This window comes from Hyaena hyaena, unplaced genomic scaffold, assembly GCF_003009895.1.
Source record: "Hyaena hyaena isolate Hyena2069 unplaced genomic scaffold, ASM300989v1 scaffold_268, whole genome shotgun sequence".
In the NCBI taxonomy this organism is placed as follows: domain Eukaryota; kingdom Metazoa; phylum Chordata; class Mammalia; order Carnivora; family Hyaenidae; genus Hyaena; species Hyaena hyaena.
In genome coordinates, this window is record NW_024080898.1 from 2,221,404 (window position 1) to 2,235,874 (window position 14,471).

The 14,471-nt window shown below is 51.7% G+C and overlaps 1 protein-coding gene across 1 annotated transcript in view; it reads right to left on the reverse strand.

Moving 5' to 3' along the window:
- ASAP1 (ArfGAP with SH3 domain, ankyrin repeat and PH domain 1) overlaps nt 1–14,471 on the reverse strand; it is a 90,877-nt gene that overhangs the window by 28,523 nt on the left and 47,883 nt on the right. Inside the window, exons 11-17 of the mRNA XM_039245732.1 lie at nt 13,188–13,279; nt 10,981–11,167; nt 10,660–10,745; nt 9,018–9,133; nt 8,798–8,865; nt 7,722–7,829; nt 5,471–5,699 (exon numbers count right to left, since the gene is read on the reverse strand). Coding sequence (XP_039101663.1) covers nt 5,471–5,699; nt 7,722–7,829; nt 8,798–8,865; nt 9,018–9,133; nt 10,660–10,745; nt 10,981–11,167; nt 13,188–13,279 — 886 coding nt within the window. The remainder of the gene's footprint in view (nt 1–5,470; nt 5,700–7,721; nt 7,830–8,797; nt 8,866–9,017; nt 9,134–10,659; nt 10,746–10,980; nt 11,168–13,187; nt 13,280–14,471) is intronic.

A 14,471-nucleotide genomic window follows, 5' to 3' on the forward strand; every position in this document is an offset into this window, starting at 1 on the left:
TGTGTAGAAGGAAGGTGCTATTATCACCGCACTCAGATGGGGAAACAGAGGCAGGGCAAGGTGCAGGGGAGTAGGCAGGGAGGCCGTGCAGTCAGCAGCAGGGCCCGGCCCAGCAGCGCGATTCATCAACGATACCGCGCTACATACGACACGGCATCAGCTATTCTCCGTCCATCAGGCTCCCTCCAGGACACCAACAGAAACACAGTCGTCCTGGATTCAAGGGCGCTAAGGTGGTGGCTCTTGAACAATGACGTGGACATCTCCATACGCAAGAAGCACGACAACGACTTCTCTGCTTCTCTTTCCACACTGTGCAGTCAGGTGACTTGGCCAGCGAGCCTGTGCCAGTGGCTACTGCTGAGGGCAAAAAGCCCTGGACATGCTTTGCAATGTGGCCGGTGGAAGGGGATGGACAGAAGCGCCATGCTTTAAAAGCACGGATCTGGGGACACTAATGAAACAGGGCAAAAAAATTAAAAAACCCGACACAAAGGAAGGATGACAGCCCCGTGGGCAGCTGCAGTATGAGGCCACTCGATGGTTATCTTCCCATGAGATTAGGGAAAAAACCACTCAGGACACTGTGAGTCATCAGTATGTGAATATGCCGCTACCAGGAAAATAATTCCTAGGCAAGCTGTAGTCACCCTGCAGTGCACTTGGATGACGGCGGGCCACCTTCATGTCCTGAGGACACCTCCCTCTCTGCTCTGACTACTGCTGCAGACCTCAAAAGAAACGACACAGAAACGTGGTCTCGGACGCTCACATGCCGCAGGGGGGCAGCACGCCGCACGCGCTCTGCAGACTTTCAGCAGGTCAACCCCACACCCCCGGGATACCTGGTGTAGTGTCCCCTCCGGACTCTGGCCACACATTTCTGGGGCAGCTTTTCACAGATCCTGCTGCTGTGTATTCATTCAACACGCACGGACTCAGCACACCTGCTCCGTGCCGGGGGCAAGGACAGCTCCCTTGCAGCCCGTGCTGCAGGATGGTGAACCGGAGACTTCCCTGGCCCTCCTCCTCCACACCCGCCCAGCGCCACAGCGCACATCTCTCTGCCTTCTCTCCCTTCTTCGCCGTGTTCCCAGAGCCCAGAACATCTGTTGAACCGATAAGATGTGGAAGGATCAAAAAAAGTCCTCTCCGTTGAACGCCTGCTCGGGGCCAGTCACCACGAACGTTATTTCGTGGTCTCTGAGCAGGGAGTCAGCAAGGCAGGTGCCTGGTCCTGTTTCCCACGTGAAGACCCTGAAGCCCGGCAAGACCAGCTAAATATGAAAAAGAGCCCAGGACTGGGACAGGGTTACACGTTCGCAGAAGGGGCCCTCTCTTGGGCGGGCCAAGGGGAGGAGGCTTCCTTGAGGAGGAGGAAGTGAGGTTTGCCCCCCCAGGTCCCTGCAGTGCATCTGTGCCTTAGACAGGGTGTGGCTCTCGCGCTTTGCTCTGGGACTCACGAGGGTACTGGGTGTCCTCGTCCAAGCTGATGGCGGAGGAGGCGCCCGGCCCGCCACTCTCTGACCCGAGCACCCACGCGCGAGCACCGACTGGGACCCTCGGTCTGGCAGCGCGGAGCAGCTGTGCTCACCGCCTGCTGGACCCCCCACCGGGGCTGCGGCCTGTCTGAAGAGGGAGTCCACATGACGGAAAACGCGGACACAGTGCGTCAGCGCAGCACCAAGTCGCACAGGTGCTCACCCGACACTCACGGGGGGCACAAAATGACAGTTTTAGGGCCCGGCTCTGCAAGCAGACCGGAGGAACTCATTAACCATCAGTGGTGCGCGTTGCTCAAAGTTTGGAAAGTTAGTTCTAAGAAAGTCAAATATGCTTCCTGAGGTCAGATTTACCAGCCGCTGACGGTTCATTTACTTAACGAAGCCTCTCCTTGAGCACAAGGTGCCGGCACCATCCAGCTTCATGTCAGAGCACCTGTTCGTTTATGGGACTTGGGTGACATCGCCCTGCCTCCCTTTTCCCCAAAGGAGCCTTTTTAGAGCCGAGGAGCTGGAGTGGCGACAGTGTGAGCAGCTGGGGCCTTGGGGGCACTGACCCTGGGCCAGGTGCCCGGCTGCATGCTTCCCGCACCTCGTTAACCTGCACGACACCTCGCGTCCGCTCCGCCTTGTGTCCTGTTATGTAAGCGGTGTGGGGCTGTACGATGCGAGAGAGCCACAGTCCTGCAGCTTAAAACCACTCAGAAACTGAGTTAAATCCAACCAACCCCCAAGCACAAGGGCGCAGTATCCGCCGTGAGCCCCTGCCCCGCGGGACGGGTCACACGGCACCATGCAGATCCCTGCGTCCCTCTGTGCCCTAGAGATGTCTGCGGTCATGGTCGGACAGTCCTAGGGGGCCCCCTCACGGGAAGTCAAGGCTTTGCTTTTTTATAAAACACTTTCCCCACATACCGTCTCACTGGGTTCTCAGGGTGAGTCCTCGAGGAAGGCAAGGCAGCGATCGACCGCCTTCCTCTGTGGGTAAGAGGAAACTAAAAGCTCTGGTTTGATGAGTCTTAAGGCCCATTTTTTACTTCCTATCCCCTAACAGCCGCTGTGTGGCCTCGGATCACTCCTCACCCTCTCCAGGGCTCAGTTTCCTCAGCTGGACAATGGGCTGCGGACTGCCATCACCCTTCAGCTCCCCCCAGCGACCAAGAATTCAGCTTCTGGGAAATTAACTCTGGCTGAGAGATGAAAAACCTCACTGGCAAGCTGGAGGAATTTCTAGTCTTAATAAACATAACTGTAAAGTGGGGGACAGGCGCAGATTGCAAAGGAGTCACTTCTGCATAAATTAATTTTGCAGCTTGGACTTAAACTTGCTGTGCTTCACAGATCTGAAGAGGCTAGGCAGCAAAATGTGCCCAAGGCTCAAGTGTGGCGAATCTGGGGTTCTGAGCCGCTGGGCCTTCCCACTCCGACTGCAGCCCTGCTCAAGGTCAAGGAGGCCCTGCTGGACGGCAACTGAGGTCACACTGCCTTGTGTTCTGATGGGGCAGCTGCAAGTACTGCAAAATATTCCTGCGTGGACTCAGAATAACTCTTCCTCCTCTTCCCCTCTGCACTCCTCTTACTAGTGGGGACTTGATCACGAGTGTCCGCTGTGCCTCGCCGGAAGCCGCCGCCCGCCAGAGCCCTAAACTCACAGTGTGGAAACGGACTGCAGAGACGCCGACATCACTTCCGTGGAAAATGAGCAACCAAACGACAGATTCAAGACATCCTTGTTCTCATGCAAATGGTTCTACCAGCTCAACAGAATGAACCGAGAAAAAAAACGTAAGGGCCATAAAACAGAGGAGAATTCTCTCTGCACAGAGTGTCAGCCGACTTTCAACAACGTCTTCTAAGATCTGCATTCTAAACATGATCACTTTCCCAAACGTGGGGGCCCATGAGCCAGGCTGGCTGTGGGGCCCAGCTCCCCTTCGTAGAGTCCCGGGGAGCCCCTGCTGCCTGCATCTCTCTGCCTCTGATGTCTCCCGCAAGCAGCCTGCAGGAGCACTTGGGTTCCAGCACAGAGGGGTTTCTACCCCCAGGGCCGGGAGGTTGGGGCTGGGCCGTGGGGGAAGTAGAGCCAGTCCCCGGGGCTGGGCCATGGTGCCTACGGCCAAGTCTCCGAGCCCCTATTTCACCAGCTGGATCACTTAACACATTTGGTCTTTGTTTTCTGGGCCTTTGGTAAAGCGCTAGAGTTTATTCAAGGCAGGAGACAGATGCTTGGCATCAAGTCAGATAGTGTATTTTGTGGGTAACTGTGCCCCCTTGAGATGAAATTACAGAAAGGGGTGAGGGAGGTGAGGTGGTCTCTGGGCCCCCGGAATCTGTGTCCTCTCCTGCAGACCCTTTTCAAGGTTCTCCATGACTCGGAGGCTCCCTCAACAGGGAGGGGCCTGTGCTATCTGCCTATACAGTTCTTCACTACCACGTTGGTAACCACAATCAGGGATGCGAATGTGTTCAGAGTAATTTCTTCGATTATTTTATAAGGGTCTGGAGGTTTCTCATGGTCCTCTTTGGGTACAGAAATCTTATGAGATTGCTACTCTCATGGGGAGATCTCGTTACCCAGAGGTGGGCAACAACCTCGTACTCTTACAGCACAGATCAGATCTGCAGCTTGGATTCTGATGCTTGATTTACGTACATTCTAGTATAATGTATGGTGAGTTAAACCACCGGCTAGTAAACTCTAGCGGGTTAAACCACCGGCTCCTGCGTGCTGTTACTCTTACGTTACGGTCACTAGTTATCTTTGATGAGCGCTCCTCGTGCCAAAACCTTATTTTAACTTTTCCCCGTTATTTTATGATCTATGAGGCCATTTGGGGTCCAAGAACACAGCTCCCATTTATAACGCCATTTCAATGGAGAATGAGCTCTGAAAAAATGCTGTTCTGAATAAAGCTCACATTTCTCAGAAAATAGCCCCAGTGTGATTCAAATAGGCACGACATTGTGCACGAAGCGGCCCCTGGAACCTGAGTTAGCACGAGCTGAGCACACAGGGAGAATCCTGCACTTGGGGTTACTGGCTGAGGCCAAACCCGAAGCTATAGCTCTCCATTCCCCCCCGGCTGGGGTGACCCTTCATGTTGCCATTTCTGCATCTCCACGTGTCCCTGCACGGGTGGGAACACACGGACACCCGGAGCAGGGCACTCTCAGGATACAGGACAAGCACTTGGTTGCTATGGAACAGGGCGGTGGCCCATTAGCCCTCGGTGCCAGCCTGGTGGAGGCGTCAGACAGCGCTCTCTACGCCACGAGCCTCTTCTGGGTAAGACCCTTCCCAGGTAGTGTCGCGTGAGGAAAACTGCCCTCATCGGAAAGCACAGGAGTATGGGCTCGGGTCATAGAGGACCCGGGTGAGAATCACAGGTACCCGAGAAGGTGAGGCCGGTTATGCAACGTGTCTGGGCCACAGTCCCCTTGTCTGCCTGATGCCAGCAATTGTGGCACCCACCTCATTGTGTGAGCACAGAACAAGACGTGCTTCGTAACTACTGCCCACCACCGTTACCACCTACATCTTCAGAAGAGAGACATCTTAGTGGAGAGAAAAGTACCTGTTCAGAGAAGAACTACGATCCCACCCCCAGCATACAGCACAGGGCACAGGATTCGGCGCCAGGTGGACCTTAGACTGAATCTCAACTCTACCACTTACCGGCTGGGTGACCTTGAGCAAGTCACTCTATCTCTGCAAGCTGCATCTATAAAATGGGCGCAAGAGCACACGCCTCACAGGACCATTGCGAGGCAAGTACAGCACAACACGGGGCGTGCCCACACGTTCTTTTACCGTTGGTGCAAAGAATGGCAAGGTCCCTACTTCGAGCTGTCCTTGACATCACGTTCCGCCCTCTGCCACTCAGAGGCACCCTGCCATTTGTACCTCGAGGCTGCGGAGACCACTAGCTTTGAGGATGGAGTTGCAAAGCCCTTCTCAAAGTCCATACCTTTCCCGGCGTTTCTCGGAGGCAGCGGGGGTGCCTCGGTGGTTGGTGACGTGGGCGAGTCTGTGCTTGTGGAGGCGAAGATCTGGTTGGTGAAGGCGCCGTAGGAGAGCCGCTGCTTGTCCCTCGGGGTGCTGAACCCCGGCAGGGACAGCTTGTCCTGGGGGGAGATGCTAGAGGAGTGGCAGAAGCTCTGAGGCCTCGGCGAGCGCTCTTTCTTGACGGGGCTGGGCTGCGGAGGACAGAACAGAACAGCGCAGCGGGTGAGCATTCACCGAGGACTATGCTCCAGGCTCCGCTGGGGAGGGGGCTCCCGTGCCCCTCTGCATGCCCTGAGGTCAGTCGCCACCCAGCACCAAGGATGTGGCTCTTACACCCCTGACTCCCCGCTCCCCATTATCAGGGTCACATTAGGGAGACAATGGTTAGCGACTGCAAGTATTCAGAAGCCTAAGGTCACAAATGTAACTTTAATTAACAGATACCTGCCCTGTGTGGGTCAGTTTTACCGGCGCTGAACACGTTCCCATGCGTATAATCTCTACACTGCGTTCCTTCCCTGCTCAACCCTCTCACGTCCAAGTGCTCTGACCTCGCCTCCCTTCTCATCTTACACCCCCTTAGGAAGCAGCCTCCACACCGAGGCCAGAGTGACACCTGAGGTTGCTGATTCAGACCTGCGGGTCCAAGCCCGGCCTCTCGAATTCAAAACTGTCTTCAGTTGCCTCTAAGGGCGTCCCTCGTGTTTGCACTCCCGGTGACAGCAGGGGCATCCATGTTACTTCCCACGGCAGAAGCCCCCAGGTCACCCAGGGCCACCAGGACCTGAATGGATAGCTCAGAAACGCACCCGGGCCCTACGCCTAGTGCAGGCGCCCGCCAGCCCCCAGGGACACACAGGCTCCCTGAACAGCCCTCAGTTCCTTGCTGCAGCTGCTTTCGGCTCCAGCGTGTTTTCCACGCTGCGGCCAGAGCCGGTGGGGAAACTGCCTCCTCTGACAGCGATCTCTGTGGATAAAGCCCCAAGGCCAAATTTGGTCCATAATGTGCTTCCTGATCTGGGACGCCTGACCCCTCTCCCCCCAACCTACCTGAAGGCACCTTACACACCGGGCTTCTGACCCTTCCCCAGACTTCCAGCTCCGTCACGACCCCTTGGCCTTTGCACATGCTGCTCTTGCTCCCTGGAAAGACGCGTTCCTCCCCACTTCCTTGCCTGGCAAGCTCCTCCCTGCTCTCCCTACATCTCCAGAGCTTCTTCCTTGTTAGGTCTTTACCACCAACCAAGGCTGAGGCCGTTGCTAAGTCCTCTGAACACGTCTCAGGATTTCTCCCAAGCTCTCCCTGTAACGGTCGTTACTATTCCCCTCTTCTCACAGTGAAGAACGTCTCTCAGAACCTGTGCAGACCACTCCTTACAGGCAGCCCAGCAGCGAGGAAACGCTCGAGATAGAGCTGATGAAAACCGCACGTGGCAGTTAGGGTCCGCGCGGGGGAAGACAGACCCAGGGGCAGTCCCCAGGGGTCTGCACATGCTCCGGGACCTGTGGGGGCAGTCTCCGTGGGTCAGTTCTCCCATCTGTAAAATGGGGGGCCTAACAAGGCCATAGTGGGCTTCTGGGAACGCCGATGTGAGGCGGCACAGGCAACGTGCTTCCCGCGGCCTAGTCCGTACCTGAGTACTGAATACACAACAACTCTTCCTTTGTTAATGAGCTGCTCTGATGGCTAATTCTGTGCGTCCACTTGGCTGGGCTGTGGTGCCCCAGTGCTTGGTTGAACACTAGTCTGGATGCTGCAGTGAAGGGGCTTTCTTTAGATGTGATTAAAGTTTAAATTAACATTTTGAGGAAAAGGGACTACCTCCATAGTATGGTGGGCCTCATCTAATTAATTGAAGGGCTTTTGAGAAGAGACTGGGGACTCAAGACCACACCGTCGACTCCCGCTGGGGTCTTCCCCCGGCCGGCCTGCCCTGTGCACTGTGGACTCGCCGGCTCCCGCCATCATGTGAGTCAGTTCCTACAAATAGTTCCATCCTCTCTCCCTTCCCCCTCAACCACACCCCTGCGTCTCGTTTTCCGGAGAACCCTGATGGACATGGCTGTGGTACTGAGCAAGCATCAGAGACTGAGCAAACGTGGCCTCAGGTCGCAAGGCCAGACGCAGGCTTGGGAGAGAAGGGGTCTCGTCCACGCAGTGCCGAAAACCGGGTAGCGGCAGTGCGGACGCGGGGGGCGCTGCGGGCACTCACTTTGTCGTCCAGGTCGTCGTCGCTCTCGTCCATCTCCTCCTGACGCAGGTTCCACTCATACTCCACGTGCACGTGTGGGTTGAACTTCCCAGACTTAGCCTGCGAGAGCTGAAAGTGACGGCAGGTGTAACCGCGTCAACGTCAGGGTTAACATCCCGCCCCTGCGTAACCACGGAGCAGATCCCACCGAAGTCCTGCTTCCAAATTAACCCCCGGTGGCTGCCTGAAGGGGCAAAGCTCCAATCTGACTGGCCGGGCTTAAGAGGAGGGGCCAAGAATCACCCGCAGAGCCTTTCTGATTTTGAGAACAGGACTCTTCTCTGAAATTAGAAGCTTTCTTAAATATTAAGCGGGGCCTCAACAGTGCTAACTCCTGGCTGGAAGGCGACATCAGAGTTAGTGACGTGTGAGAGGCAGGCCTTTCTGGTCAGACAGCCTGGTTCGACGGGTGGCCCACTTTCCTTGTTCATAAACGGGGGCAGGGCGAGCTAGAGACCTCCTGCAAGGATTCTCGTGGGCCTGCAGACCCAGAGCTGCCGGCCTGGAGCCCATGCTTGGCAGAGAGCAAAGGGAGGGAACTCACCTTTCCCGTCTCTCCCTCCCCGTGGGCAAGAGCATCACGCTACGCGAAGGCCCAGGCTGAGAGGGGAGGAACACTGGGACCAGACAGGATGGGGCCGCTGGGGAAGCCAGGCCTTTCGCCTCTGGAAAACCATCATACTCAGATCTCTACTTGCCCAATTTCTGGAACTGGCTTCCGAGTAATTCTGTACACTGGGCTACAGGGGACACCTCAGGGTCTGGCATATAAAAAAGTGTGGCCTCAAGGCACAGGCCCGTCTGGTGACAGTACCTCTCAAATGCCTGTTAGTTCCTGTGTCCTAACTGCACCGAAAAGATAAATGGGGATGACAAATTTATCCTTTCGCCACTGTTTCAAATGTAGCCATTGTGCTCGCTGAATGTCTTCAGCCAGTGGTCAGAAAGATGAATCTGTTTCTTTTATCCCCACCCCAGGTTCTAGAATGACATTTCAAGGCGGCTGGTGTCTGACGGATCCCCCCTGTTCTGCTTACCAGATCTTCACACTGGGTAGCCTTCAATCTCTTTGCTATGTCCAGGGCAGTCTCTCCAGCCTGGTTCACTGAAACAGGGGAAAAGACATCTGCATAATTATCTAAGGTAGATCTTGAAGAGGCTACGAACAATAATCAAATTACAACATAACACGCGAGTCTCGGTTTAGCCAACCGAACGCGCTGGCTGGTTTGTTGACCGGCTTGGTCACACGCTTACCGACACTCACGGTGGGCTTGCCCCTCAGAAGCAGCTTCAAGCACTCGGGTTTGCCGTACATACTGCAGTAGTGTAGGGCCGTGTTGCCCAGGGCTGTCTGCTTATCCAGGTTCCCACTGAAAAATTAAATATTAACAGGAAGAAGTCTAATTGCAAATATAACTTAAATGTGACAGAGAGTATCATTTAAAGCTACAGATTAGGGGTGCCTGGGTGGCTCAGTTGGTTAAGCGTCTGGCTTCGGCTCAGGTCACGATCTCACGGTTCGTGGGTTTGAGCCGCGCGTCGGACTCTGTGCACACAGCTAGCTCAGAGCCTGAAGCCTGTCTTCAGATTCTGTATCTCCCCCTCTCTCTGGCCCTCCCTTGCTCACGCTCTCTCTCAAAAATAAAAAACCATTAAAAAAAAAAAAATAAAGCTACAGAGTAACCACTTCTCTCGGTGCTAATGACCGAGTCAAGTTTGAGACCTACTTGCAAGCCCAGGGAAAACTACAATGTCGCTAATGTCACGCCCACATGTCTAAGCCACGTGAGGACAGTAACAGCCAGCATGTCTTCAGTGCCTCCTGGGGACAGGTGCTGACTCTCTTCATCCTAAAGCTTTATAACCCCCCAGCTGGGTGGGTCAGCACCACCACTGTTTTACAGATGAAAACGCTGAGGCGCAGAGAGGATGAAGGGCTTGCTTTCAACACTACCAAGGCGCGGGGGTGACAGCAGGGATTTGAAAATTGACAGTCTGTCCCAGAGCCAAGGCTCTTAAAGACCACACTGTCCCACCTCTGGGCAAGAGATGCGGACAAGTACACACATAATGTGGCTTGTGTCCAGGCACCATTTTTCATATGTGAGTTCAAATCCCCTCACTCTTTTCACCACTCGCCTCTGGACAAACTCAGTTCCTCCTCGTGATCTGCAGCTTACAGAACTACCCCCTAAAGAATACAGCAAGTCCAAACTGCCCGTGTTCAATATTATACTCCTATTAGCATGTCCCAAATTCGAATTAGCTATCAAGTCAGCCACACACACTGTAGTGGTTCTTTTTTTTAAATGTTTATTTATTTTGAGAGAGAGTGAGTGAGAACGAGTGGGGGAAGGGCAGAGATAGAGAGAGAATTCTAAGCAGGCTCCATGCTATCAATGCAGAGCCTAACACACGGGACTTGATCCCACGAACTGTGATATCATGACCTGAGCTGAGATCAAGAATTGGACACTTAACCAACTCAACCACCCAGGTGCCCCACACACTGTAGTTTTTTAAGGAACTTATGAACAATGAAAACTCCCAGATCCTGCTGACTCATGTTGTTAAGTTTTCCCTCTTTCAGCCTTTCCTAATACAGTAGGTTTCGGACAGAGGATTTTACATTTTTCCAGGTTGAGGTTTGGCAAACTATAGCATACTGTAGGCCATATCCGGCCCTCCATTTGTTTTTATAAATAAACCTTTATTGGGACATGGCCATGGTCCCTCATTTACATATAGTCTATGGCTGCTCTCACACTACAACGGTAGAGTTGAACAGCTGCGACAGAGGCCTTGTGGCCTGCAAAGCCTTTACCAAAAGCTTGTCGATCCTTGACTGGGGCCACTGAGAACGATAAGGCCTATTTGGAGAAAATGAGAAGCATACCAGTTTTGTACAAGGAAGTCAACCAAGTGGAGAGATGTTTGGTCTGCGGTTCGGACTGCAAGGTGCAGGGCCGTCTCCCCAAGCTCCTGAAAAGCACAGGATGAGAGTAAGTACGTCCTATTTTGCCTGGAGCAGCTTTGTTCCCATCGGTCGCCCCGAAGTAATTATTAACAGCGCCCCTTTCACTCTCAAATTGTCCTGACTTACACAGGGTCACTCGATGTATCAGAGTCTCACTCTGCCGGGTTATAATAAAAGGAGTTCGCTTTTAAAGTCATTTTCCACGTTCCCTTTTACCTTGCGATTTCAGTGGGGCCTTACCTGTCCGTGTTCCAGCAGGGGTTCCATGAGCTCCACCCCCTCTGCATAGACTTGAATTAGTGCAAGTAAATCCCGAGATTTGACCGCCTCGAGCAATTCATTCAGTTTAGCTGATGAAGACGAACAGGCCTTCCTTGAAAACTTATGATCTACATACTTTGCAGTGATGTATTCTTTCCGTACAGTCCTAAAGTAGAGCAAAGCAACATATAAACACTTATTTTCTAAGAGCTAAGAAAAATCTACAGTTTTTCTAAATAGTTCTCTTTAAGTGAAATAACTCTCCGAGACTCCTTTTCAGCCTTTAAACCAATCAGGTTTTAGAGCAAGTTATCCCATCACAGGATGAAGAAACTAATATATATATTTATAGTATATGTGCAGGCAACCTAGAGTTACAAAATTAATGTGCACAAAGATCACAAGAGAGTTTTACTCCACCTTGACATTAGCTAGAGAAATCTGTTTACTACTACTTCAAAATCAGACACCTACATATACAAAGAAAACAGAAATTTTAAAAGAGCAGTTGTACAAGTCCAGTGAAGTCTCCAGAACTTCAATGAAAAACTCGTACTCATCTGACACAACGCCGTATTCGAACAGGTAAGAACACGGAGGCTCAGTAAGGCTGTCCTTACAGCCACTCTCCCAGGCCAAGCATTGAGCACCAGAATAAAGATGAATAAAAACGACTGGTCTTTCCTGCAGGTTCAGTTGGGAACAGGAGACTGTCATGGGTAACGTCAAAGTCTCAGTGGGCATGTGAATTTGCTTCACGAGGACTCATCCTTTCTCCATTTTTAGGTCTGTCCCAGGCTCTGGGTCTGAGCCTACTTCCCAGCTGCAGGGCTATCTGATCTGGGCTAAGTGGCCCAATTTGCAGAAAGGCCGAAAGCAAGTCTGCTCAGAGTAAAGGAGGGAGAAATCAGGTGAACCAGTGAGGGTCCAGAGGATACTGTTTGACATCTTGGAGCCAACATACCTGGAATCACCCTGTGACTTTCCTAGTTACGTGAGCCACTTAATAAAAAAAGCAGTAAATGGATTTTGGGTTCAAATTCTAGTTCTACAGCGCATCAGCTGCATGACCTGGGGCTGACTACTTAATCTTCATGGGCTTTGGGTTTTTCCCCTGAAAATGGGGAGAATAACTCACTGGTGTCTTTTGAATGAGAGAATGCACAGCACCTACAAGATGCTTTCTTCTTCCTGAGAGGGGTGTTAACTCTTGGGACTTGAGAGTTCTTGCTCACAAAAAGCCATTGCATGTGTGGAGGCTGCTAGCGCCCCCTCCACCAGCCAGGCATCGCTGTTTAAAACCGAGGTGATGCCTCTGTCTTTCATTCTGGGTCAGCAGTGAAGGGGCGAGCTGGCTGATGGCAGACTTCAGCCACTTGCAGATTCTGCTCGGTAACCAAGATCTGACTGTCATGGGTGTTCTTTACCCTCAGGTCAAAGTCCTTTGAAGACGAGATGGCCGTGGTCTGACAAACTGGAGGACTCGTAGACCTGAGAGGCTGGCTGAAGCCTGGCTTCTGCTCTCTTGCTGTGCAGGACTTCATAAACTTTGAAAGGCAACTACTGTGTGATGGATGGAGCCTCCAATTCATGGATGAAATGGCTTGATTCAAGTCTGATACCAGGTGCTATCTATGCGGCCCTGGGTAAAGCTATGCCTCATTTTCCTCACCCATAAAATACGAGTAGTCATACCAGTCTTCCTGCCTTCCAGGGAAGCAAGAAGGTAGGTATGGAACAAAGAATGACACATGGCTGTGGGTTCATATCCAAGCTTCCTTCTACAGTGTTATCTAAGATGGTGGAGCGAGCATCAACAGCAGGAAGCCCCGGGAGGCAGATCTGAGACAACCATCTCCATGTATTACGTTAAGTTGCGGCCAGGTCTGCAGGTTGGCTTTCTGTCTGTCTCTTGTTTTCACAACAGGCCATGATTTAGAGAGAACTGTCTTTGTGAAGACACTTCCTCCATAGAGCGGCTGCAACTATCTAGGGAAGGGGGCAGTGAACATAATCCGTGCCCTCCAGAAATGCACTCACTCCAAAATACTTTCGTGTGCTCTGTGCTTTCCTCATAATGGGATTTCCTCAGGGGAGAAAAATACTACAACCATTAAGACGTTTCTTGGGAGAACAGAAAAACAATTACAGAATGGTAGAGAATTCAGTCTATTAGAAGTACTTACATATCACTGGAAGGGGTTGGTTTTGGCGAGGGGCTGGGTAAATTTGCTTCCATAATATCATTAAAACTATTGTTTCCTACATTCTTGGCCAGCTGTAACATATATAAAACACAATACAGTCACTCTTTATACTAGCTTAAAAGTTTCTTATTTGCTTTTGAGATTTCTAAATATGTATCGTTCCTTCATTGACTCAGAAGATAAATAATCCATCGGGTCAGTAAGTACTGAGCACCTACCATATGCAAGACATGGAACTTTAGGGCACTGAAAATAAAGAGATGGATAAACCATGTTCCTTTCTGCAAGAGCCAACAGACTAGCAGGGCCACTGGTAAGAGCAATAATTTTTACAGATACAATGTGATCAATGCTAGATAGAATAGGATGTGGCCCTACACACACACACACACACACACACACACACACACACAATTAGATAGCAGGTTCTACATATGAATCTAGGTTAAATGCTAAATGACAGCAATAGCTTTTCAATCTCCATCATGCCTCATTTTTAGACTGAGCAGATTTGTTCTTACTGGATAGAGAAGGATGTGGGATTCCTTTATCTTTGGGGTGCACGTAATGATGCTGCAGGAAGCATTTTGCTTCTGGGTTCAAGACCCTTCCAGGAGAATTTGTCCTGAAGGGCTTCTGGTCATTTGGATAATTTGGGGAGCAATGCAGAGGTAAGAAACATTCATGCTACCAGGTGTCTGGAAGAAAAATCTTGGGTTTACCACTAGACATATATTTTAGATTTGGACTCTCCCTATTTCTAGTTGTCAACTGGGTTTCATTACCTTAAGTCAAGGCGATGGAGTGACGCCACCTATACACTAAAGAAGAGTGTGTCACGTATCGGATCGGAGCCTTTTTTTCCTCTAATGCTGAAGTAAGTCAGGGAGCTGAGCCTTAGCAGACTTCCTAAATCAGGGGCTCACACAACACAGACACACCACCATTGCTTAGAGGATGCTTAGATAGCCAAGGCTGCTGGCTACGTAGCTAACTGCCTCCACTTTTGGGTACTTTTCTCCAGACAAGGCTAGTGATCAGCTAGGCTTTTAGACTTTTGAGCCCTAGGCTCACTCACTTTCTGCCCAAGAGAATTCTGTATGAAAGACCCTCTTTTACTTCAAGCACCTTCACCCTTAGTATAAAGACTCCCTCACAGTGCACCTGTGTTCAAATCATGTAAGACAGGGCTTCTGACCAGAAGGCGTTAATGGGAGACGCCAAGCGGGTCTCCCCTTCCTTTATTTGGTACACTCACTGAAG